Raw genomic sequence first — 23,934 nt, forward strand, 5'->3', positions numbered from 1 at the left:
TGACAAGAAATACTATGGGCTACTTGTTGACTTTGGTGATGGTGAAAATAGGAAAACACACGAGTAAAGTGTTTAAATGGCAGTGTACACATCAGTCAAAACTCAACACAAGAATCACTAACACCACAGCTTATTAACAACAATGACAACAGCAAGTTGAGACGCAAAGGAAAGAACAAGGAGAAGAGAGGGAGAGTATCTGTAAAGGAGATACTATAGGCTATGTTTACGTTTTAGTGAATCACATTTAGGCTACAGTGGGGAAAAAAACGAAACAGAAAAAACCTTGTAGAGGCAGGATGAAGTCACATAATTTGTTTACTGTAAATAAAAATACAAACACACAAGTAGTGTTCACATTAAAGGCAGTCCCCCGCAGCAAGACACATCCAAACACAGTACCGTTTCAGAGAACATCAATATAGAGCCAGCGAAGCAATGAGAAGTCAGTCATACAGATGGGAGAATTCAGTGACAACCACGTGAGGAGAGACCGTCGTCACAGTACTGGTGGAAATCTAGCCAACCACTACATGCGAGAATCTGATCGATAAGAGCTACATTGATTATAGCAGTCGACACCCATCCTGCACATATGACATAAGCATCCAAACCCCTGGCTAGAGCTTGTATTGCACCGTAAAATATACATTCCAGTGAGAGTACCACACATTTTGGTTAAGTGCAGTAGACTTCAGTTTGTTCACATTTTGTTTAAGTAAAGTGAATGCGTTTTTCCGCGTCTTATTGATTCGTTTTCAATAACGCTGACATCCTCTGATGAGTGCACATGGCCTGCCAGTGGGACTGACGGAAACTCTCATCCTGAAAACCAGGGTTGGGGTCGATTCCAGTCAATCAGTAAGTACACTGAAATTCCAATTCTCTTCAATGCTTTTTAAATTAGACAAATTTGGAATTGGAGTTTGGTTAACTTTCTGAATTGACTGGAATTCAAATGGAATTGACCACAACCCTGCTGAAAACACATATAGCTGGAAAATGAGGAATAGGAGAGGAAAGGTAACTCTAAATATACATGCATGGAGTGAGTGAACTTTACATTCTCCAGCTGTTGGGTTGCAGTGGACCTTAGTTTGACTACAGAGCTCTGTGCCCATGCAGGGCGCTGATGTCACGCTGGTAAAAGGCTGTGATGATATGCACAGTGAAGCAACGGGACAGGGCTCTGGTCTGATGACTCTTACCCTCATTCCCTCGAAGCGGGACAGCGCTCTCAGGGGCCTCAGTGCTCGTAGAGTCCTCAGGGACTTGATGGCACTCAGCTCAGCGTAGCCTAGGGCGTTGGCCACAAGGCTGATAAGAGACACCTGTAAACACAATGACTCCATGAGAAGAGACGAAGGACTGGCTGGCACAGGCTTTCTCCTGGGCCTCAAGCAATAGTTTTAAACCAGGAAATAGGTCACTCCATCACCTTAGCTACACGGCAGTAGCATTTCTACATTGAAACGTCAAGGCAATGTCTCAAAACAAGCTAATTGTGAACATTGCCAGACTACATATATTTTGTGCAAGTGAAAAGGTCGTTTCAAAAGAAGACCTACGTCGACAATGAGGAAGTCCAGCCAGCACCAAGCGTTGGTGAAGTATTTGGCGAATCCATAGGCCACCCACTTCAGCAACATCTCCAGGATGAAGATGTGGGTGAAGACTTTGTCTGCAAACTCCAACACCGTCTTAATCGTCTTCCTCTTCTCGATATAGATGTCCTCAAATGCCTTGATGTAAACACACTCAAATCAGATGATCCCGTCCTATACACCACAGTAATCTCACACTCTAGGGTAGTAGCTGCAGCCTCGTCAGATCTGTTGCCAGTTATTTCTGTGTCAAGCGATCACAGAATTGTCAATTACACAATACTGAGCCCGTTGAACAACAGAGCAGCTGCATGTGGTACTGCATTTCTACTCCTTTGTAGTTTTTCATAAGGGTCAGACAATGGAGGAGAATTTGCTGTCATTCGCTGAATTTGCTGTGAGCTGCTGTCAGAGCAGCTCACAGATCACTGCACCTGTACATAGCCCATCTGTAAATAGCCCGTCCAATCCACCTCATCTCCATACTGTATTTATTTATTTATTTATCTTGCTCCTTTGCACCCAAGTATCTCAACTTGCACATTCATCCCCTGCACATTCTACCATTCCAGTGTTTAATTGCTATATTGTAATTACTTTGCCACCATGGCCTATTTATTGCCTTTACCTCTCTTATCCTACCTCATTTGCACACGCTGTATATAGATTTTGCTACTGTATTATTGATTGTATGTTTGTTTATTCCTCTGTGTTGTTGTATGTGTCGAACTGCTTTGCTTTATCTTGGCCAGGTCGCAGTTGCAAATGAGAACTTGTTCTCAACTGGCCTACCTGGTTAAATAAAGGTGAAATCAAATGTGAAAAAAATAATATTTTGCCAGCACCCTCTGCCATACTCTCAGATCCTTCCCCCGAATCCTTACTTCCCCACTTACCAGCGCTCCACTGCTGAGCAGGATCATGAAGATGATAAAGCTCTCAAACCAGTTGTGCTCCACTATCCTGAAACAAGTTTTTCTCAACGTCCACCACATCTTCCACTTGGCCTCATCAACATTCACTTGGCAGCATTGGAATCTGCGGACACATCCTGAAAGCAGACAGCATGTAGGTTCATTGGAACAGATGTTACAATTCAACTTATTTTCTCCCCCAAAGAATGTGTGTCTTGTGTTTCTAGTTTCTGATCTTATCCATTCTATTTCTGGGTTCCAGCTTGTTATGCCTGAAGTTGTTATGCAAAAGACGATACCCACATCCTGAGACCTAGACTATTGTATCTCTCACCATCAGTGAAGCAGCCTTCAGGTTCCATGGACTCCTCAGGCTCCATGCCCACCAAGCCCTCTCCCTCTCCTGGGGGCCTAATGTCCACTGTACTGCCCTCTGAGGAGCTCAGCGGATGGTCTTCAGATAGCTGCTGCAAAGGGAGCCAGAGCAACATTAGCACAGCACACCCATGACAGGGCCTGGGACACTAGCATCTGCCCGGGAGCTGACATACTGAGCCTCATTACAATGGGTCACCCAGTGATGCAAGGGTACTGCCATATGTAAGCTCACAGGGTCTGTCTCTTTGTCTAGAGTTGTATATCATTTCATGCAGAATCAATCAAAATTACCTACAGACTTAGAAGATGAGACACGTATAGTTTGGAAAGTCAAATTGCAGGCTAACACATGCATAAGGGCTGTTGAAATATATTTTTGTATCTTAATAAAGGCTGTAGGTAAAAATGATTTCACTTTAGTCATTATGGCATGCGTTCTCTAAAAGTGTATGCTTGAACCAAGCCTGTGATCTAAATTATAGAACATGTGTGCTCCAGTATTTTCATGTCCAGGACTTTTTGACCCAAACAAACTGGTCTTTTCCCCTTCACATTTTCCTCATTGACATGAAAACACATATGTCCAGTTGCTAAGCAGTAGACAAGCCGTAGTCATTTCAAGAAGAGGGCAGCCTGCATTAGCTTAACAGCAGATATAACAGTGTTGTGCACTTTAACCAAGACAGGCATTAAGGAGTCCGCATTCCAGGCTCGTGTCAGATTAGAACCACCGGATCACGCATTAAACACCCGAGACAAGGTAACTTGAGAGAGTAATGTGATCATACTGGGGAAACAATTAATAGAAAATAGAATAGAAAACTGAGCGCTTAGAACATTTCCAAATACAAATACAGTGTAAGAACTAGAGGACTAACATCTGCCAACCATGTGGATGTGACCAATAAAATGTGGTTTGATTTGGAAAGCTGATTTTAGGAGAGGTGTGCTGGATCACAAGGAATAGCAGCCTCCCCATGCAATGATGTCAAGCATCTAATACTGTTGACAATGTTCAAAGATGTTCCAGTTTTTCCAATAATTAAGCTTATTCAGCGTCTCTCCTCGAGCACTTTGTATCTTTCTACTAGGTGTGTTTTCCAACCGCCTTGAACTGAGAGCAGCCTTGCGTTAATGCCTTTCTGGGGAGTACAGTAGCACTGAGCTGTCATGGGACCCAGCTAATGCAGAATGGTGAATGATGTAAGCATGCTACGACGATATATGCGCTGGGAATATTCTGTTTGACTACGCTACCGCAATCACACAGGTGTTTGACCTTCAATTAGGGTACTATTGTAGGCACTACGATATCTTCTCATTTCCACATACAGTATACTCTACTATCTGTTGGTAGCTCAAGAAGTTGCACCTCTTTTGGACTTGAACTTATCCAGGTACCGAAGTCAAATATAATTAGTCGCTACTATATACAGTAAGTACACGCTTTGAAAAATGCTATCTAGAACCTAAAAGGGTTCTTCCGCTGTCCCCATAGGAGAACTCTTTGAAGAACCCTTTTTGGCTCCAGATAGAACCCTTTTGGCTCCAGATAGAACCCTTTTGGCTCCAGATAGAACCCTTTTGGTTCCAGATAGAACCCTTTTGGTTCCAGATAGAACCCTTTTGGCTCCAGATAGAACCCTTTTGGCTCCAGATAGAACCCTTTTGGCTCCAGATAGAACCCTTTTGGCTCCAGATAGAACCCTTTTGGCTCCAGATAGAACCCTTTTTGGTTCCAGATAGAACCCTTTTGGTTCCAGATAGAACCCTTTTGGTATACCTGCAACCAAAAAGGGTTCTTCTATGGGGACAGCCAAATAACCCTTTTGTAACTATGTTTTCCCCCTGAGTATAATATGTCCTGCATTCTTACCTGCACTATCATTAATAACGGTATGCCTACTAGCAACAACATTCATTTTTTTTAGAAACCCAGCTGATTGAAATAAGGATGGTCCTCTTAAAAACAAGCATTTGTAATCACCTGCTTTCGTCATTCCATTATGGATCATATTTGCCAAATGAAAATGCCATAGTAAATGTTCGGGCTGTGAACCATTCCTCCAATACATTTTTGACCGTCAAAAACCCATTACTCTACAGCATATAAGTCAAATTTTTCACGTTCCAGGTGATCTCTGGCTGCTGAAAAATCCGCCCCCAAAAACTAAACCAAACTAAAGGGACAAAACTAATAACAATCATGGGTTGATCTGTGGATGAAAATGGTGGTTTTGCTCATTCATCAAAAATAAAGCATTGCAAAGAAGCCTTAAAATATTCAGGGTTGGCAGCATCAGAACGGCCGCTGAACGTATATACAAATGAAGTAGGGAGTAAAGTATGATCAAGCAGAAACAAACATAGATGATCAATCTAACAAAAAGGTTGTTCTTTGTTGGTAAATGGAATAGGCAATCTCCACGGTTAGTGTTATGTACAATAAAGTGGTCTTACAAGTCTCCTCTCATTGAAAACCTTGAGAGCGTCTGTGAAACAGCTGCAATAACAAATGGGGTTAAGTGTGGTAAGTTACTGTGCCACATGCTACCTTGTCTGGGAGAAAAGCAAGTTAGTCACATATTAACATCTCATTTACAAGCGAAGGAAATACAATCTCACCAAATTTCCAACAGTCATTATTGTTCAACGAGAAATAGGAAGTACACTACCATAACAGCACAAACAGCACAGTACAACAACGTCAGCAAAATAAAACTGTAACACAGGGACATTTTATGATTGTCTGACTGCAATGTTACCATAGATACTAATTGACAGTTGGCACTCAGTTTGCACCATGTTCTAGGGGAGAGTGAGAGCCCGAAATGGGCCTTTTTACAACTCCATGCAATAAAGCTCCCTAAAGAGGAGGATGTAGCTGCAGAGCACTTCGATTTAAATGGCACATCATGTCATCTGAAGACGAGGATTCCCTTGTCTCTGTGGCCTCTCCTCATTAAAGGGTTGTTGTATAAGAATCCATAATGTCACATGCATCATACTTGGCTTGCCATGTGGCGTGGGTTAAGTGCGCAATGGAATGGAACGTTCTACTCATCGGAAACAGCAAATGTATCCGCAGAGGACCACACCACAGACCAACATCTGAATCGGTCTTCATCCATCGCTCATGTTCTATTCGTCTCTGGCTCCGTTCAGCCGGAACGTGAAACCAAAAGCCGTAGAGACATCGGAGGCTCACAGGAACATGTCAAAGTGATCACTAATGGCCCAAGCCTAACATAGGATCTGCGAAATGACCTCGACTCACATGTCTGTCTTTGACATCAATACGGTAAATGATGTCGAACTGTGATAAGGGTCTTGGAGGGACTAAGTGTTTATGTCCCCAGGATTTTTTAAAAAGTGATCATTTCATGCAGCGCAAATCGAGAGATTTAAGACCAGAAAAAAAAAACAGGTCTTAACGTTAATGCGGTTGGTAATGGCATGGAAACACAATCTATCTCAAAAGGCTTTTGGCTCGTGAGACTGCTTTGAAATACATCTGCGTCATCAAAGCTTTATTATTGAAAGGTCAAGTTTGGGAGCAGTAAAACAGTGAGCGGACATCACCTTTTTCTTTATCTATGTATTATTGTGTAGGCCTACAATATTTTAGCCAGCTCCAGTTTTGGGCCATATGCCCATCATGCAACGAGAGATCAGATAATGCTGGTGACCCTTGTGTTTATTGTCCGATACCAATTGCTTGTTTTCCATTTCATATGATTGAAAACCAAGCCCTCAATAGGCTACCCTTAACCCAGGCCTATACATTCTTAGAAAAGAAAGTGCTATCTAGAACCTAAAAGAGTTCTTCGGCTGTCCCCATAGAAGAACCCTTTGAAGGACCCTTTTTGGTTCCAGAAATAACCCTTTTGGGTTCCATATGCATCCCTTTCCACAGAGGGTTCTACACGGAACCCAAAAAGTGTTCTACCTGGAATCAAAACGGGTTCTCCTATGGGGACAACCTAAAAACCCTTTTGGAAACGTTTTTCCTAAGAGTGTAGGCTATAGCGAAGGCTGGTTCAACAGCAATCCATTGTCTTTTTTTATCCTGTCAATTTTATGATATCACACTTCTGACCCCAAGCTATTTACAACTATTGTTGTTGTTTGAAAAAAAAAATCTTGTTTTCTGTTTAATTTTATTAAAAAACTAATCCGGCTCATGTAACAAATAACAATTTTGAATTCACCATCCTGGCTTCATGGTGAACGTCCAGCTCACATGCAATGCAATTTAGGAGCTGTCTGCTATTTCTGGAGAAGTGTGAATGTTTATAAAGCATTATATTTGGGAGCAGCATAACGGTCAGTGGACATTCTCTTAATATTGGTTCTTTGTCCAGAGTCTGTGGAGAGTTGGATGTGCATAAAAGCCTCCATTGTCTGAGTTGCCTTAATATTATTTGCACACGGGGAGACATTATGGTGCCTGTAACTGTATTTAGACATAACCTACTGTTTTTTAGACATAACCTACAGTATTTAGACATAACTTCCAGTATTTAGACATAACCTACAGTATTTAGACATATCCTACAGTATTTAGACAACCTACAGTATTTAGACATAACCTACAGTATTTAGACATAACCTACAGTATTTAGACATAACAAACAGTATTTAGACAACCTACAGTATTTAGACATAACCTACAGTATTTAGACAACCTACAGTATTTAGACATAACATACAGTATTTAGACAACCTACAGTATTTAGACATAACCTACTGTATTTAGACAACCTACTGTATTTAGACATAACCTACTGTATTTAGACATAACCTACTGTATTTAGACAACCTACTGTATTTAGACATAACCTCCAGTATTTAGACATAACCTACAGTATTTAGACATAACCTCCAGTATTTAGACATAACCGCCAGTATTTAGACATAACCTCCAGTATTTAGACATAACCTACTGTATTTAGACATAACCTCCAGTATTTAGACATAACCTACAGTATTTAGACATAACCTACAGTATTTAGACATAACCTACAGTATTTAGACATAACCTACTGTATTTAGACATAACCTCCAGCATTTAAAACAAGTTGTTGTTTTGTCTTGATTAGAATTTGATAGAATTGTTGACTCTTTTGAAGCCTTATCAATAGTGAATTTAATATTGTTTCTTTGGAACAGATGTTACAATTACTTTTGGTAATTCCATGGCTCAGACATGGCAGACATAATGCAACTCAACAACATATTTCCATGTTGAAGCCATGTAATTAGGCTTCTTACAACGTCGACTGCAAACATGTAGCAAAGATGGGTTATTTTGTTTCCGTAGGTTATTTAACAAATTAGGCAATAGCAGACTAACATCGGAATTGGAGTTGATGACAACGCAATACATAAAAGACCATAAAAACACATCCTGAAGTAACCACATATTTAGCCATGGAGCACGTTATGATTGGCCAATTAGGTTTCAAGCCTTGACACACCTACAACTTTTTTTTTCTTCATCAAAACCCAACCCTTTCGTGCCACCGCTAGCTGCTACTAATTCCGGTTGTGAAAACAGCCCAAAATATTTCTGACCCCCCCCCCCTAAACCTATAAAGCCAGCGCAAAGATTCACCATTGCATTAGGTTTGTTAAAATACAGCCCTGAGAGTGTTTATGTTAGCTCCCTGGTACATATGAGTCACTGCAGCTGTTCTACCTCTCTAACCTACAATTGAACACCCCAGTGAGTGAACAGTAGGTGGCAGGCCTCTTTATAAGCTCTAATGTGCCAAACAAGCACACTATGATTACATTTGACCATCACCTGGCTCTGGCTGTCACAATTTGCAGCAGAGGAGGCTGGTGGGAGGAGACATAGGAGGATGGGCTCATTGTAATGGCTGTAATGGAATCGAAACCACGTTTGACTCCTTTCCATTTTTTACATTCCAATGAGTCCGTCCTCCTATAGTTCCTCCCCACCAGCCTCCTCTGATTTTCAGATACTACATCTGTGCAATAATCTCTAATGAGTCATTCTACATTTTTAGAAAATGTGTACAAACAACAGAAAACAAGCAGATTTGCATAACATCACTGTCCTTTTTTTAAAACTCATAACGTCGCTGTCCATTTTTCAAATCCTTAACCTAGATCATCACTTGATTTCAAACTATGTACAAGAATCTGAGACTGTGAACTACTTCCACATTGTTCCACATAGAATCATGCTCACCTCTTTGCTTTCCTCTATGTCCGAGGAATCGCTGCTGAAGTCCTCAGTGTTGAGGTCCGACTCTCCCACAGCGATGGGCACTGTGACGGTCAGGCTGGCGTTGTGGATGAACGGCATATAGTCAGTGTTGTCATTCATTATGTACTTCCCTGCTGCATTGCTGCACACCCCCACTCCCAACCCACTGGTGGCGCCATTTCCATCCTTTATGTAATCGGGGTCTTTCATGATCTCCACAGTGGTGTGGTTGGAGTTCCAGTTGGTCCCCATGGTTTTGTGGAGGTCATCCAGGGTCGTGTCCTCGTTCAGGCTCCTCTTCTTCTTCCTCAGACAGATGCTTTGGAAAGAGCGGCGCACCAAGGCCTTGACGAAGGCGACGCCCTGGTGGATGCGGTCTATGGCCACCGTCAGATTGTTCATCTCGCTGTCATCATCCGTGGCCGCCAGGTTATCAGCACTGAACGAGCTCAGCAGCAAGGCCAGGAACAGATTCAGGACCTGCCACACACACACACGCTCAACTGATGGTTTAAAGTTACTGTGATTGATTTACGGTGGATTAACAGTGTTGTTAACAGTCATACGGAGATACAGTAGAGCTGAAAACGTACCACTAGGTTCCCGATGACCATGACCATCAGGAAGACGATGAGACACATGCTCTGACCAGCCACCTCCATACAGTCCCACATGGTCTCGATCCACTCCCCACACAGCACCCGGAACACAATCAGGAAGGAGTGGAAGAAGTCATGCATGTGCCACCGGGGCAGTGTGCAGTCTGTAGAGATCTTACACACATAGTCTCTGTAGCTCTTCCCAAAAAGCTGCATGCCCACCACGGCGAAGATGAAGACAATGATGGCTAGTACGAGGGTGAGATTACCCAAGGCCCCCACTGAGTTACCAATGATCTTGATCAGCTTGTTCAGTGTGGGCCAAGACTTGGCCAGTTTGAATACTCTCAGCTGCATACAAAGAGAAGAATGGGATCAATATTCATTTCTATTCCAATATGTTGACAGTCTACTTTTATACCAGTGATTATTGACTGAAACTGCAGCATTTTGGATGCTGTGCTGGAGTGTCGATGCTCTTACCAATCGGAATGATCTGAGGACAGACATTCCAGACACGTTGGCCAAGCCAAGCTCCATCAAGCTCAAACTGACAATGATACCATCAAATATATTCCAGCCTTCCTGAAAATAAATGTATGGATCCAAAGCAATAATCTTGAAACACATCTCAGCTGTGAAGATACCCGTGAACACCTGAGTAAAACAACACACAAGAACAGTGACAACAGTAATTAACATGTCATGTGCTTAAAATGGCCGATTTTAAAGGGATTATGGCAAAAACAAATGACATGTGACTGCGTACCAGGTTTCCCACATAAAGCATGGTGTTGAACTCCCCAGACATTTGGTAATGCTCCATAGCCATGAACACTGTGTTCATAACAATACATATGGTGATAGCTAGGTCTACAAACGGGTCCATCACGATCATCTTGACTATTTTCTTGATCCTCAGCCACTTCGGACAACAGTCCCAGATGAGGAAGGTGTTGGCAAACTTGTACCAGCAAGGAGGGCACTTCTGTCTCGATTCTTCAAGTTCTGATACATACAGGGGAGAAATAACAGAAAAACATTTGTTTTATGACTGTGTTCTCCCTTTGTCTGTTCATGCTATTTGTTCTAGGGGGTGTATGGGGTATGGTATAGTCGTACACACCTTCCATAGTGTTGGTTATAACACTAGCTACACTGAGCGCCCTCTGCCTGGCAACTGGGTCTTCCAGGAAGTCCATAGTGGCCTGGTACGATCCATATCGGGCCTTTCTATACTCTGTCTCCGTAGTGTTTTCCTGGAGTTACATCATTTGGAAGCATTATCAATGTATTAATAAGTCATGGCAAACCAATTGCATCGGCAATATTCTGTATCTCAGCACAATGTAACCACCAAAGATGGCCATGTTCAAGGGCCAATTAATCTCTTAACCAGGAAGTCATTATCTGTTCAACCAAAAAATACTGTATTTCTAATCACATCAATATAAATATTTTAATAGTTTCTTATCTATATGGAATAAATAAAAATCTATATGAAAATCCAAACCTGTTTAATACTGCCTTATATTTATTAATTTTAACAAAATGTAATCTTTAGTGTGTAACTGTATGTAAATATACCATAAGTAATGTTTAGGTAGTCAAGGAGAGAAAGAAGGAAGAGAGAGAAGGAAAGGAACAAGATGCACACTACAAGACCACAGCCGAGCTAGAGTAGAGGCACGGCAGGCAGAAACAGAACAGAACTGGTTTAGAGACAGCAGAACAGAACTGGTTTAGAGACAGCAGAACATAACTGGCTTAGAGACAGCAGAACATAACTGGCTTAGAGACAGCAGAACATAACTGGCTTAGAGACAGCAGAACAGAACTGGTTTAGAGACAGCAGGACAGAACTGCTTTAGGCCATCCAGGCTAAACTACACTTCCTTGCATTGTCACCAGTAGAGGCCTTATCTACTGTCACCTCTGGCTGAAGGAGTCCCTCAGGTGACTTGGGGAGTGAAGCCCCGCCCACTAGGGACACCACCCCGTTGCAGTCGACGGAGCTGTGCATCTTCCCATTTGCTGGCAGCACGACGTGTGATGGCATGCTGTTCTGGCTCACGTTGCTGGAGCGCCGGTCGCTCCGCCGAGGGACAAACAGAGAGCCCCGGCGACTGTCGTTGTCCTCGAAAGTGCTGTTCTCATCGTCGGCAAAGTCGTTCTCCGTGCCTATGTCTCGCGCACGGTCCCGGAAGCTGTAGAGGCTAGCCCGGCTGTTCCGTCTGGACGAGAACTGGGGTCCGTGGATACTCAGGAAGGACTGGGAGAAAAATACATTCCTCAGTGCCTGTCACTGGCATAAGCATGGGTTGAGAAGTGGAGTAATTTAAGATGGAAGAATGGGTCCTGCAGAGGGTGATTGTGATGAAGATGATGCAATGATGTTGATTATCTAGAGCAGTGGTTTCCAAACTTTTTATAGTCCCGTACCCCTTCAAACATTCACCCTCCAGCTGCGTACCCCCTCTAGCACCAGGGTCAGCGGACTCTCAAATGTTTTTTTTTCCATTATTGTAAGCCTGCCACACACACACACAATACAATACATAAGAATGAGTGGCAGTTTTTGTCACAACCCGGCTCGTGGGAAGTGACAAAGAGCTCTTATAGGACCAGAGCACAAATAAAAAATATAATAATAATCAATAATGTTGCTCGTTATTTAGCCATCTTACATATAAAACGTTATTTGTTCATCAAAAATGAGAAGGTTGTGCTTGAAAGGATGCGCGTAACTGCAATGTTGCAATGTTGGGTTGTATTGGAGAGAGTCTCAGTTTTAAATCATTTCCCACACACAGTCTGTGCCTGTATTTAGTTTTCATGCTAGTGAGGGCCGGGAATCTAGTCTCACATAAGTACGTGGTTGCAAAGGACATCAGTGTCATAACAGCGCGATTTGCCAAGGCAAGAAAATCTGAATTTCGATGAGGTTCCCTTGTTCAGTTATCGGTAAGTGAACTGGAGGCAGGGCATGAAAGGGATAACGAATGCAGCTGTTTGTGTCATCCGTTTCGGAAAAGTACCTGCGTAATTGCGCACCCAGCTCACTCAGGTGCTTCGCTATATCACATTTGACATTGTCCGTAAGCTTAAGTTCATTTGCACACAAAAAATCATACAATGATGGAAATACCTGTGTGTTGTCCTTGTTAATGCAGACAGAAAAGAGCTCCAACTTCTTAATCATAGCCTCTATTTTGTCCTGCACATTGAATATAGTTGCGGAGAGTCCCTGTAATCCCTGATTCAGATCATTCAGGAGAGAAAAAACATCATCCAGGTAGGCCAGTCGTGTGAGAAACTCGTCATCATGCAAGCGGTCAGACAAGTGAAAATTATGGTCAGTAAAGAAAACTTTAAGCTCATCTCTCAATTCCAAAAACGTGTCAATACTTTGCCCCTTGATAACCAGCGTACTTCTGTATGTTGTAAAAGCGCTACATTGCATAAGCAGAAAATACACGAGAGTTCAGGGGCCTTGATTAAAAAGGGTCAACCATTTTCACTGTAGTGCTCAAAACATCTTTCAAGCTGTCAGGCATTCCCTTGGCAGCAAGAGCCTCTCGGTGGATGCTGCAGTGTACCCAAGCGGCGTCGGGAGCAACTGCTTGCACGTGCGTTACCACTCCACTATGTCTCCCTGTCATGGCTTTTGCGTCATCAGTACAGATACCAACACATCTTGACCACCAATGTCCATTTAATGTCACAAAGCTGTCCAGTACTTTCAAAATATCCTCTCCTGTTGTCCTGGTTTCCAGTGGTTAGCAGAAGAGGATGTCTTCCTTAATTGACCACCCATTAATGTATTAGACATATAGCAGGAGCTGTGCCAGGCCCTGTTGACTCATCCAGCTGTAATGCATAGAATTCACTGGCTTGTATGCGAAGCAGAAATAGTTTCAAAACATCTCCTGCCATGTCACTGATACGTTGTTGAAACAGTGGTGTTTAATGGAGGCATTGTCTGTATAGTTTTTTTGGCCTTTCCCCCCAGCATTGTACCAGCCATATCCGCGGTAGCAGGAAGAATTAAGTTCTCCACAATAGTATGGGGCCTGCCTGTCCTAGCCACTAAGTAGCTCACCATATAAGACGCTTCTAGCCCATTCTTCTTAATGGTATCTGTTGCTTTTATACGTCTTACTACTCTAAAGATGTTTTTATTCTCGCTTAAAAAAATTCCCGTGGCTTATTTTTCAAATTGTCATGTTTCGTTTCTAAATGTCTGCGCAAGAGTGAAGGTTTCCCGCGAGAGAGTAACGGTTAATGTGATTGGATGTTCATTATTTGACTAGGCTACCTGTATTTGACATTGTGTTGTTATTTCGCTGAACAGTAGATGGTTTAATTTTATTTTTGGCAGTGAAATGAGGGTACTCAGGCGGGAAAAAAACCTCCAAATGTATAGCCCTGTTGGAAAATATAAATGTACTGTTTGAAAATGTGAAGAAGAATTTATTTTTATTTATTTGGCATACCCCCGACGACATTGTGCATTCCCCAGTTTGGGAATACCTGATCTAGAAGACGACCTCAGGGATAATATACAAGGAAATGTGCAAGAGCACGATGAAGGGGATAATGATGAAAATGACGACAAGCACAATCCTGTTGCCTCTGCTGAGGAGGATGCTGATGAGGAGGATGCTGATGAGGAGGATAATGATTACGATGATAATACAATTGAAAGATGACGGTGCTGCTGAAAATGGAGATGATAGGGTAGCGTTGATATTGATAATGCCGAAAATAATAATGATGATGAGATGAATAGATTCACTAAGGAGTGTGTCGCATGCACAACAATTCACCAATACAGCGAACACACATGCTTTTGACAGCCAAAGGTAAAGGTAGGGTAAAGCAGTATGTTAAATTATCCTGACCTGGTATGGTGTTGAACAGCTCATGTCATAGTTGTGCAGGTTAGAGGCATCCATGGAGAAGCGGAAGTGACTCTTTTTCATACTGCTTTCAGACTCAGACCTGTGACACTTGTCATTTTCCTCTCTCTCCTCCTCCTCCCTCTGCTTCCTCTTCTTGCGCCTGTTGCGCCTCTCTTTGGCGCTCTTGGAGCTGAGTTTGGAGGCCTCTGAGGAGGACTCAGTGAGGTCCCCTCTCTCACTGAACTCCCCACTCTCAGCCGCCATCACCGTTGCCGCCGCCTGTAAACCAATCAACACACCTAAGCTATGGCCGTCAGGGGAAACACGTGAGAAATAGACACAATGGGCTATTAAATGCCTTCTAAATTTAGATTAAAATACATTTACCTTTGAATACCTTTGAACATTTGTTATCTGAATTCTTAAAAAAATCTTGGCCATTTTTCGTTTAAGATAAATAAGAATATGAAGAGTATATTTCCAAAACTCCTATATCCATTATTTTTTCACATTTGTGTTTTTTCACGAGAAATGATTGTTTATGGGTGCCTTCATATATGTGTAAAACTGCTGAGCATGAAAAACTCAGCAGCGTTGCAGTTCTTGATACAAACCATACCCCGTTCAAAGGCACATACTGTAAATCTTTTGCCTTGCCCATTCACCCTCTGAATGGCACAGATACAAAATCCATGTCTCAATTGTGTCAAGGCTGAAAGATCCTTCTTTAACCGGTCTCCTCCCCTTCATCTACACTGATTGAAGTGGATTTAACAAGTGAAACAAATCAATAAGGGATCATAGCTTTCATCTGTATTCACCTATGTCATGGAAATCATGTTTTGTACACTCAGTGTATATCCATTGTTTAGCTGGAATGGAATGTTCGTATCCTCTATATTTGACTGTAATATGTGGTTGTTTTACCAAGCTATCTTAAGAGGAATGCATGTATTGTAAGTTGCTCTGGATGTTTGCAACATTTGTTTTAAAATATTAATGTCACAGATGTGTAATTTGTACAGCTCTATTAAAAATGCCATTAGTTGTTACATTTGACTGTGTAAAACCTATCAGTGCTACTTATTACTCTGAGAATGAGGCAGATATCTAGCATTTTTGCAACAAAAAAAACCTTGATTATTTGTCTCTCTGAAATGAAACCATCAAGCGATAGATTTTAAACAAATACATGTCTGTCACTGAACAATTAGATAGTGGAAAAAACACACCCATCTCTTTCACAATTTCTTTAAAAAACAAAAGGTTGTACCTACATTTCTGATAATGGATATATAGCGTTTAGGAATGAAACTCTTCATACATCACCAGCAATGGAAATGACTATTAAAGGAATTCCATGGTTGTTGTAATTAATGAGTGTGCTGTAATGTTTGGCATATTAGAGTTGAAATGGGGGGATATCCTGTACCTGTGCATCCTCCTGCTGTCTTCTCAGCTGCTCCAGCATGGCCTGGAACTCCTCCTCCTTCTTCTGAGCCTCCTCCATGGTGGCCTGGTTCTGCTCGTCGTACGCCATGGCAACCACAGCCAGGATCAGGTTGATCAGGTAGAAGGAGCCCAGGAAGATGACCAGCACAAAGAAGATCATATACGGCTTCCCAGCAGCCCGCAGGGTCTGGAAGAGGAACATCACCTCTTGTGACACATTTCTTACAACCTCTTCGAACATATCTCCCAAGTAAATCGCCAGTCGTTCGTATTACACCCCGGATAACATGTCTCCATTGAGAGGATGCTAGTGGAACACTAAAAGGACCATGATAAAACATGCATAAAATGTCTGCTCACGTAACAAGCCATTTGGAACATGCACATGAACCCTGTGACATTGCACACCTGATCTGGTGTATTGTTCTGTATTATTTGCTCAGAATGCTTCGCTGATCTCTCTATTCAAGGGACAACAATGCATTCGAAAAGACCTGGTGTCTTTGCTTTAGTCATGATGCGACAGATCTCTGTTTCCTCGAGCAGAAATGTACCTGCCCTCCATTAGGAGGTTGTTTGAACAGGCGACTGGCAATCTTCTTTTTGATTTCTGTTTTGTAATGGGAGAATGTACTCATTTTCATCGCACAGCAAATGATGCCTGTCTTTGTGTTTTCAAGAGAACCTGTACCCATCAAGTTAAACATGTCACAAACTAGGTCCAGGATCTATTTTAACAAACCTAACTCATTGGTAAATCTAAGCACAGATGGTAGTGTTATATGTCCAGGGGTGTGTCAGAAATATTGTTGCTGTTTTCACAGTCGTTATTTTGAGCGCAATTGCTGGCGGTGGTGTAGGTGTGACGAGGGCTTGGCCACTCACTGGCCAATCAAGGTGTTCCATGGCTTATTACTGCATGCTTTTGTCTCAAGTTCTGCAGGTCTTTGTGTTGTTATCAACTCCAATTCGGCTGGGGACACGGAATTTTCCGGAATGTTTTTTAAAATAGCATAGGTTACAGTAACAAGGGATAGCAACATTAAAAAAAAAAAAATTAAACATCCAGTGGTTGCTCAATATGGTTGGTGTTGACAGTCAACATTGTTGTAGTTGGCTTCAATGAGTATAGGCCTTTCCGCTCCTGTAAATTGTGTTGTATGTGCGAGGCATGTTCTCAATAAGCAAGATGTAGCCTAGTCATTATATAGCCTGCCATTATAAGACAGCACTATTTGAATAGCCTACGTTTGGAGGAGCGTATCTGGTAACCGGACAAGAGGCTGGTTACGTATCTGGTAACCGGACAAGAGGTTGGTTACGTATCTGGTAACCGGACAAGAGGCTGGTTACGTAACTGGTAACCGGACAAGAGGCTGGTTACGTAACTGGTAATCGGACAAGAGGCTGGTTACGTATCTGGTAACCGGACAAGAGGTTGGTTACGTAACTGGTAATCGGACAAGAGGCTGGTTACGTAACTGGTAATCGGACAAGAGGTTGGTTACGTAACTGGTAACCGGACAAGAGGCTGGTTACGTATCTGGTAACCGGACAAGAGGCTGGTTACGTATCTGGTAACCGGACAAGAGGCTGGTTACGTAACTGGTAACCGGACAACGGGGATGGATACAAGCCGAATGGAGCACTGCAGGTATGCCGATGGGAATTGTGAATAATACAAAAGCATGTCGGCAAAAGCCTGGTGACTAGAATCCTTTTATGGATAGGCTGCTCGGGAATTATAAAGACACCAGACGCTTTGCTGTTGAAGCAGTTTTCGTTATAGTATGGTACGCTTTTTTTTAAATCAAACTAAACGGAAAAAAACAACTTAAATGTTTCTAAATATGAGTGTCCCCGGATTATCTAATCTTTTGCTCCATTATGGGCATACAACCTAGATGGAGAGTTTTTTTATGCACTTCCAAAATAATAACAGGAGCCGAAAACAATGTATTAGCCTACATAGATAAAATGTGGATGTCCACTCACTGTTTTGCTGTGAAAGCTTTGGTGATGAAGATTCATTTCAAAGCGGTCTCACGACCCAAACCCTGTGTTTTCACATGTACATTGATTGTTTTTAAAAAATCTGATGCTACACTAAGATAAGATCAGAAACATACATTTTTCTAAACTAATCCAATCTGTAAGTGGTTGGATTCATAGCAGCTGTTAGTGAGATAGTTGTTCCAGTTTGATGTTGGTAGTCTCCATGCACTGTATTCTCTTCCCTACTCTGACAGGTGTTCTAAATGCAAGTTAGGGGTGATGTAAAAGTGCCGGATATCTTCCTCCAAATTGGACCTAACAGAGATTGAATATTATATTGCAAACTACCATAATGTGACACATTAAGAAATATTCAAATAAGGCTTTACACCCTTATTACTTAAAGGAAGTCAACCGAAAGAGAAATGTACTCTGCTGGAGTTGATTGTCAATTCATTTAGTGTCGTGTTAACTCCTGCAATATCAACACCATGATCAGAGTAGTTTTAAGACAAAATGGGGGTTGGACCATATAAACACCAAAATGTTGTTTAATTCGACTCCATATGAGTGGAATTAACTCTTGCAATTTTACTGTGTATGCTTGGTTTTTAATGAAATGAAACTAAATGGGGAAAAAACATTTGTTTTTCACGTTTCTAAATACGAGGTTTACAGGCACAAAAAGCTCATCTCACTTGCGCCATGTGCACATGGATAGGCTTTGCTTCCATTGTTAAAATCCATTGTTAAAAGTCCAGTATTCGGTTGGTCTTAAATATCCCAAGCAGCGCATACTGAAATTGGCACTTTGGCCCACGTTTTTAAGGACACACCTTAGATAATGCCAACCCTCCAATCTTAGCACATGCAAGCTCATTTAAGACAGGTAAATGACCAATCCTGGCATATGGTTTGAAAATAGAAGAGTGCCCGGATTTAACAGGTTGAAATTGCAAACAAGCATGCATTTGACAATTGCGCTGGGCGTTGGTTTAACACCAGACAAAATTAGAGCCCATAGTGTTCCTCACAGGTGCAGTCAGAAGCACAGGAACACAGGGATCTCCACTGAGCACAGAAGCTGGCACAAATGGGTCTGTCCAATGCAACAACAACACTAGCAGTCCTTTTGCCTGTAAAAAAAAGCCCCCAGTATCACGTCATAATGCAGACAGACCATAGAGTTGGGATAGAGGGCGCACTTGGCCCAAAGCCTTTTTTGGCAAGGGTAGCGCCCCTTGAGGTAGGCTTGAGGAACCAGCCTGATCGCTGGCTTCACAATTCTGTAAGGGATGGCAATCAGGCTGGTTCCACCAGGCTTCCAATGAGAGCTTTCACCATTTTGAAGTAGTCAACATGGTGGGACTTGCTATGGATTAACGAACGATCACAAAATTCCATCCTGGTCAGCGGAAGGGGTAAGCCAATGAATTATACTCCTGAGCAAACATTCCTCAATTACAGGTGGCAGTTAATCACCAACCTTGGCTTTATACCTGTTTAGATGATACACTCCAGCACAGTAAGTGGTATGCACCTATTCAATCTATGTACAAACTACCAATACACTCATAGAAGTAAAAGAGGAAGACATGGACTACTTTAAAATGGAGATAGCCCTCAATGGCACTTGCCAAGCTGTCACAAAAAGCGGCCATTGCAAAGACAGGAGATGAGCTCTCTAGTACATCTCTATGAGACAGACCTGCTGGTAGAGGTTCTCCCAGTAGTCCTGAGTCATCAGTCTGAACAGAGACAGGAAGGCCCAGCTGAACGTGTCAAAGCTGGTGTAGCCGAAGTCTGGGTTCCGGCCCGCTTTGACGCACCAGAATCCCTCTGGACACAGCCTACAACAAACAACAAGCCTGGGAAACTCAAACAGAATCAGAATCACCATCACTGCATTCCCAATATCCTGTGAAGTCTATTTTGATGTTAACGCACAAAGACATGCACGACCGCACGCAGGTACGCACACGCACACACACAAACAAACGCAAGCACAATCAATAGTGCATCCTGACAATCAGACACAAAGGTAGTAATGTGGGCTCAATCTTACCCAGCACCACTGCCATTTCCACAAAGCAAAGCATCCCTTTTACCTGGGAGGTAGTAATAATTATCTACAGGAAAAAGAGACAAGTCAATCTTTCGTCAACTGCAAAAAAGAGAAATGATTTTCATTCTCACCTCCATCATCACAGCATTGTAACTAGTGAACAGTTCAAAGATTTAGTCCTGAAAAGCCCTTTCCTTTTCTCTTATCTATTGTCTCCCCTTTGACCCCATGGCTGCCCAGGTCCTAGTGTCATGGCCATCCAGGTGCCATTTTCCCCATTTGGGAGGTGACTCAAAGCCCTCCGTGTTGACAAGCTAAACATGCCACTAGTATCATCCACAAACCGGCAGTGTTATGATGAACAGCCACACTACTTCCCACCAGAAGCTCTTACAAACCACTCTCAGCTCTCCTGTCATTTTTCATTACGCTCTTCAGCCGGGGCTGCTTGTTTGGCTATTAGCAATGAGCTGTGACTCACTCACTGTGGTCCGGGGTTACTAGCATGGCGTTCACCCTCCAATGACTGTCTAAAGCCAAAGAAACATGCTTACCAGGATTATTAGTGTAATTGGTCCAGTTGAACGGGACGGTCTCGTTAAAGTCCCCATCATTATACTCCTTCCCATTAAAGTCCAATGTATCATTCAAGAGGTTGGTTGAGTTAGGACGGATCCTTAAACATTTGTTTCTTAAATTGCCCATAAACAGCTGCAGCCCTACTAGGGCAAAGACACTTAGGCAGAATACAGTGAGGATCATCACGTCTGACAGTTTCTTCACTGACTGGATCAGCGCTCCCACAATGGTCTTGAGGCCTGCAGGACACGACAGAACCTCACTGTTATTCGCATAGGAGTCTTATACAGTGTATGCAAAGAAGAAGTGTCATTTGTATACAATGTGAACATCACAGCATGAAACGTCATCTCCGTTGCTCATATGTTTTAAAACAAACCGTGTGGAGGTGTCCAAAAGAGTTTATTTCCAAAACGCAAAATCCACACATTTTTCATTTTGTGTTTTTTTTTTTTCACTAGAAATGATTGCTTAATATGTGTGTAAAATATGACTGTTCTCAGATTTTTTTTATTCATAGATTTCTAGATGTGTGTTAAAATGTGTTGTATTTTTTCCTAAACGCTATATTTCCGTTGTTTAGCTGGAATGGAATGTTTGTATACAGTGTATTTGACCGTATGCAGTAGTGTCACCTAGCTATCTTAAGATCAATTACCTAACTGTGAGTCTCTCTGGATAAATAGCTAAAATATTACATGTCAATGATTTACATGCAGATGTTGTATGACTGTATTGATTTGTTTTATATTGATGTCACAAATGTATCACTTGTACAGTCCTTCATTTAAAAAAACATGTTATTTGTTACTTTGGACTGTGTAAAAACCCTAGCAGTTCTATTTGTTTCTCTGAGAGGGAGGCGGATATACACTGAGTGTACAAAACATTAAGGACACCTTCTTAATATTGAGTTGCACCCCCTCTCTCCCTTTTTGCCCTCAGAACAGCCTCAATTTTGTCGGGGCATGGACTCTACAAGGTGTCAAAAGCGTTCCACAGGGATGCTGGCCCTTGTTGACTCCATTGCTTCCCAAAGTTGTGTCAAGTTGGCTGGATGTCCCTTGGGCGGTGGAGCATTGTTGATACACACGGGAAACTGTTGAGCGTGAAAAACGCAGCAGCTTTGCAGTTCTTGACACAAATCGGTGCACCTGGCACCTACTACCATACTCTGTTCAAAGGCACTTAAATCTTGTGCCTTGCCCATTCACCCTCTGAATGGCACCCATACACAATCAATGTCTCAATTGTTTCAAGGCTTAAAAATCCTTCTTTAACCTGTCTCCTCCCCTTCATCTACACTGATTGAAGTGGATTTAACAAGAGACATCAATAAGGGATCATAGCTTTCACTTGGGTTCACCTGGTCAGTCTATGTCATGGAAAGAGCAGGTGTCCTTAATGTTTTTTACACTCAGTGTATAGCGTTTTGCAAAAAAACATGATTATTTGTCTCTCTAAAATGAAACCATCAAGCGATAGATTTTTAAAAAAAAATACATGTCTGTCATTGAACAACCCCATGCCATGATTAGATAGTGAAAAAAACACACCAACCTCTGTCATACGTTCTTAATAAAAGCACATTTACCAACATTTTTGAAAATGGATATATAGCGTTTTTGAAAGAAGCTCCTCAATTGTCAAAGAATGGTACGCTGGCAGTGCAGTGACACATTCTACTGTCTCAATTGGTGGTCTTACACCATAAGAATGTTTAATCTGTTATATAACGTTATTTTCTCCACTAGAATTATATGAGCCATGATAAGCACATCATATTTTCTGACTAAGATCCAAATCCCGGTAATATGTTTATAGCACACAATGTAGCTTCAAATTAAGTCCCTGGTTGCTCTACGGTTGATTAAGAAAACAAATAAGCTGAGGAGCATAGTTGTTCTAATGGCCAGGCAGTTCTGGCCACAAATTGACATTTGTTGTAGTAGATATTATACCTGTGTGTTATACACCGTACCAAGAGTTTGGATCAGAAAATATGTCGTAGGGTATAATAACAAAAGCATGCATGTCTGTGGGGAAGGGGCATATGTCACAATCAGCTCTGACATATGACCCACCCTTACCAGACCAAAACACAGTCTGTCTTCACTGAACAGGAACAGTTGAATGAAGACAAACACCAGTCAGGGAGAACACTGACAAGCAACCATCCCAAACAGTGAAGGAAGAAGAGAAGAGCTGGACAGCACCACAAACACAATTAAAGCTGGATTTAAACAAAGTCCCATGCAAACAAAATCGACTAGACACCCAAGGCTGTTCAATAAAAATGAACAAATCAATAAATGAAATAGTCTAAAAAAGCAAGAAATCCTTTTTCCATTTTAAATGAACTGCTTCAGATTTCTGCTTTTACTGGCAGCATGAGAGGCAAACCTAAAGAAAAGTGTAAAGGTGTAGTAACCCTTTGGCCCCGAAACCTTGTCCCTTAACCTGGCTCTCACCTGGGATGACCGATATCGTTTTCAGTGCTCGGAGAACCCTGAACGTTCTCAGTGCTGACACGTTGCCCAGGTCCACAAACGATGTGACATATCTGTAATAAAAGGGAAGTCGCACACAGACGCCATGACAGGACAACAAAGAGCAGTCGGAGGAAACATCACACAAGGAAGGGTCTGGCTGACAGCTGGCAGCAGGCACTCCTTACCTGGGATAACTGAAATAGTTTTCAAAGCTCTCAGTACTCTGAAAGTGCGAAGAGCTGAAACATTGCCTAGTTTTTACAAACTCTGTTACATACCTGCAGGAAAATTCACAATTACAATAGAGCTTGTGTAGTTCAGGAGAAAATACATTCATGTCACGTGGCAACGTCCCTAAACCCCTCAAACACCATTACATGGTGGGATAGACAATAGGTGTGAGGAGTCTGAGGAAGGACACTAGCCAAGCTAAGGTTAGACTGAGAAGTGCCTCGATATTCCTCATGTCTGCATGGTATTTGTACTTACAAAGACGTGCAACCATTCCAAAACAGTATTGCAAAACAACTGTTGTCTTGTGTATGCTCCAACAATTAATACACTAGCAACACAAAGAATAAACTAAGGGGACTTGTTGCCCCTGAACAACAAACAGAATCAATGTACTAAACTACATGGTCAGTTACCCAATACTTGTAACTCCTCTGCCTCAAGCAGCAAAAACAAATGGTAGTGAAGTCAGGTAGCTGTTAG

The 23,934-nt window shown here is 42.1% G+C and overlaps 1 protein-coding gene across 2 annotated transcripts in view; it reads right to left on the reverse strand.

The window, feature by feature from the left end:
- LOC139380278 (sodium channel protein type 2 subunit alpha-like) overlaps nucleotides 1–23,934 on the reverse strand; it is a 43,276-nt gene that overhangs the window by 7,128 nt on the left and 12,214 nt on the right. The window contains exons 6-21 of one of the 2 annotated variants that reach the window (XM_071122840.1): nucleotides 23,200–23,291; nucleotides 20,704–20,967; nucleotides 20,150–20,213; nucleotides 19,793–19,934; nucleotides 16,070–16,276; nucleotides 14,638–14,916; nucleotides 11,667–12,005; nucleotides 10,860–10,992; nucleotides 10,503–10,741; nucleotides 10,217–10,390; nucleotides 9,728–10,084; nucleotides 9,117–9,614; nucleotides 2,853–2,982; nucleotides 2,501–2,655; nucleotides 1,569–1,742; nucleotides 1,209–1,331 (exon numbers count right to left, since the gene is read on the reverse strand). In XM_071122840.1, coding sequence (XP_070978941.1) covers nucleotides 1,209–1,331; nucleotides 1,569–1,742; nucleotides 2,501–2,655; nucleotides 2,853–2,982; nucleotides 9,117–9,614; nucleotides 9,728–10,084; nucleotides 10,217–10,390; nucleotides 10,503–10,741; nucleotides 10,860–10,992; nucleotides 11,667–12,005; nucleotides 14,638–14,916; nucleotides 16,070–16,276; nucleotides 19,793–19,934; nucleotides 20,150–20,213; nucleotides 20,704–20,967; nucleotides 23,200–23,291 — 3,370 coding nt within the window. Of the gene's footprint in view, nucleotides 1–1,208; nucleotides 1,332–1,568; nucleotides 1,743–2,500; nucleotides 2,656–2,852; nucleotides 2,986–9,116; nucleotides 9,615–9,727; nucleotides 10,085–10,216; nucleotides 10,391–10,502; nucleotides 10,742–10,859; nucleotides 10,993–11,666; nucleotides 12,006–14,637; nucleotides 14,917–16,069; nucleotides 16,277–19,792; nucleotides 19,935–20,149; nucleotides 20,214–20,703; nucleotides 20,968–23,199; nucleotides 23,292–23,934 lie in introns of both variants that reach the window. The other variant, XM_071122839.1, reaches the window with a different exon arrangement.

This window comes from Oncorhynchus clarkii, chromosome 22 (genome assembly GCF_045791955.1).
Source record: "Oncorhynchus clarkii lewisi isolate Uvic-CL-2024 chromosome 22, UVic_Ocla_1.0, whole genome shotgun sequence".
NCBI classification, from domain to species: domain Eukaryota; kingdom Metazoa; phylum Chordata; class Actinopteri; order Salmoniformes; family Salmonidae; genus Oncorhynchus; species Oncorhynchus clarkii.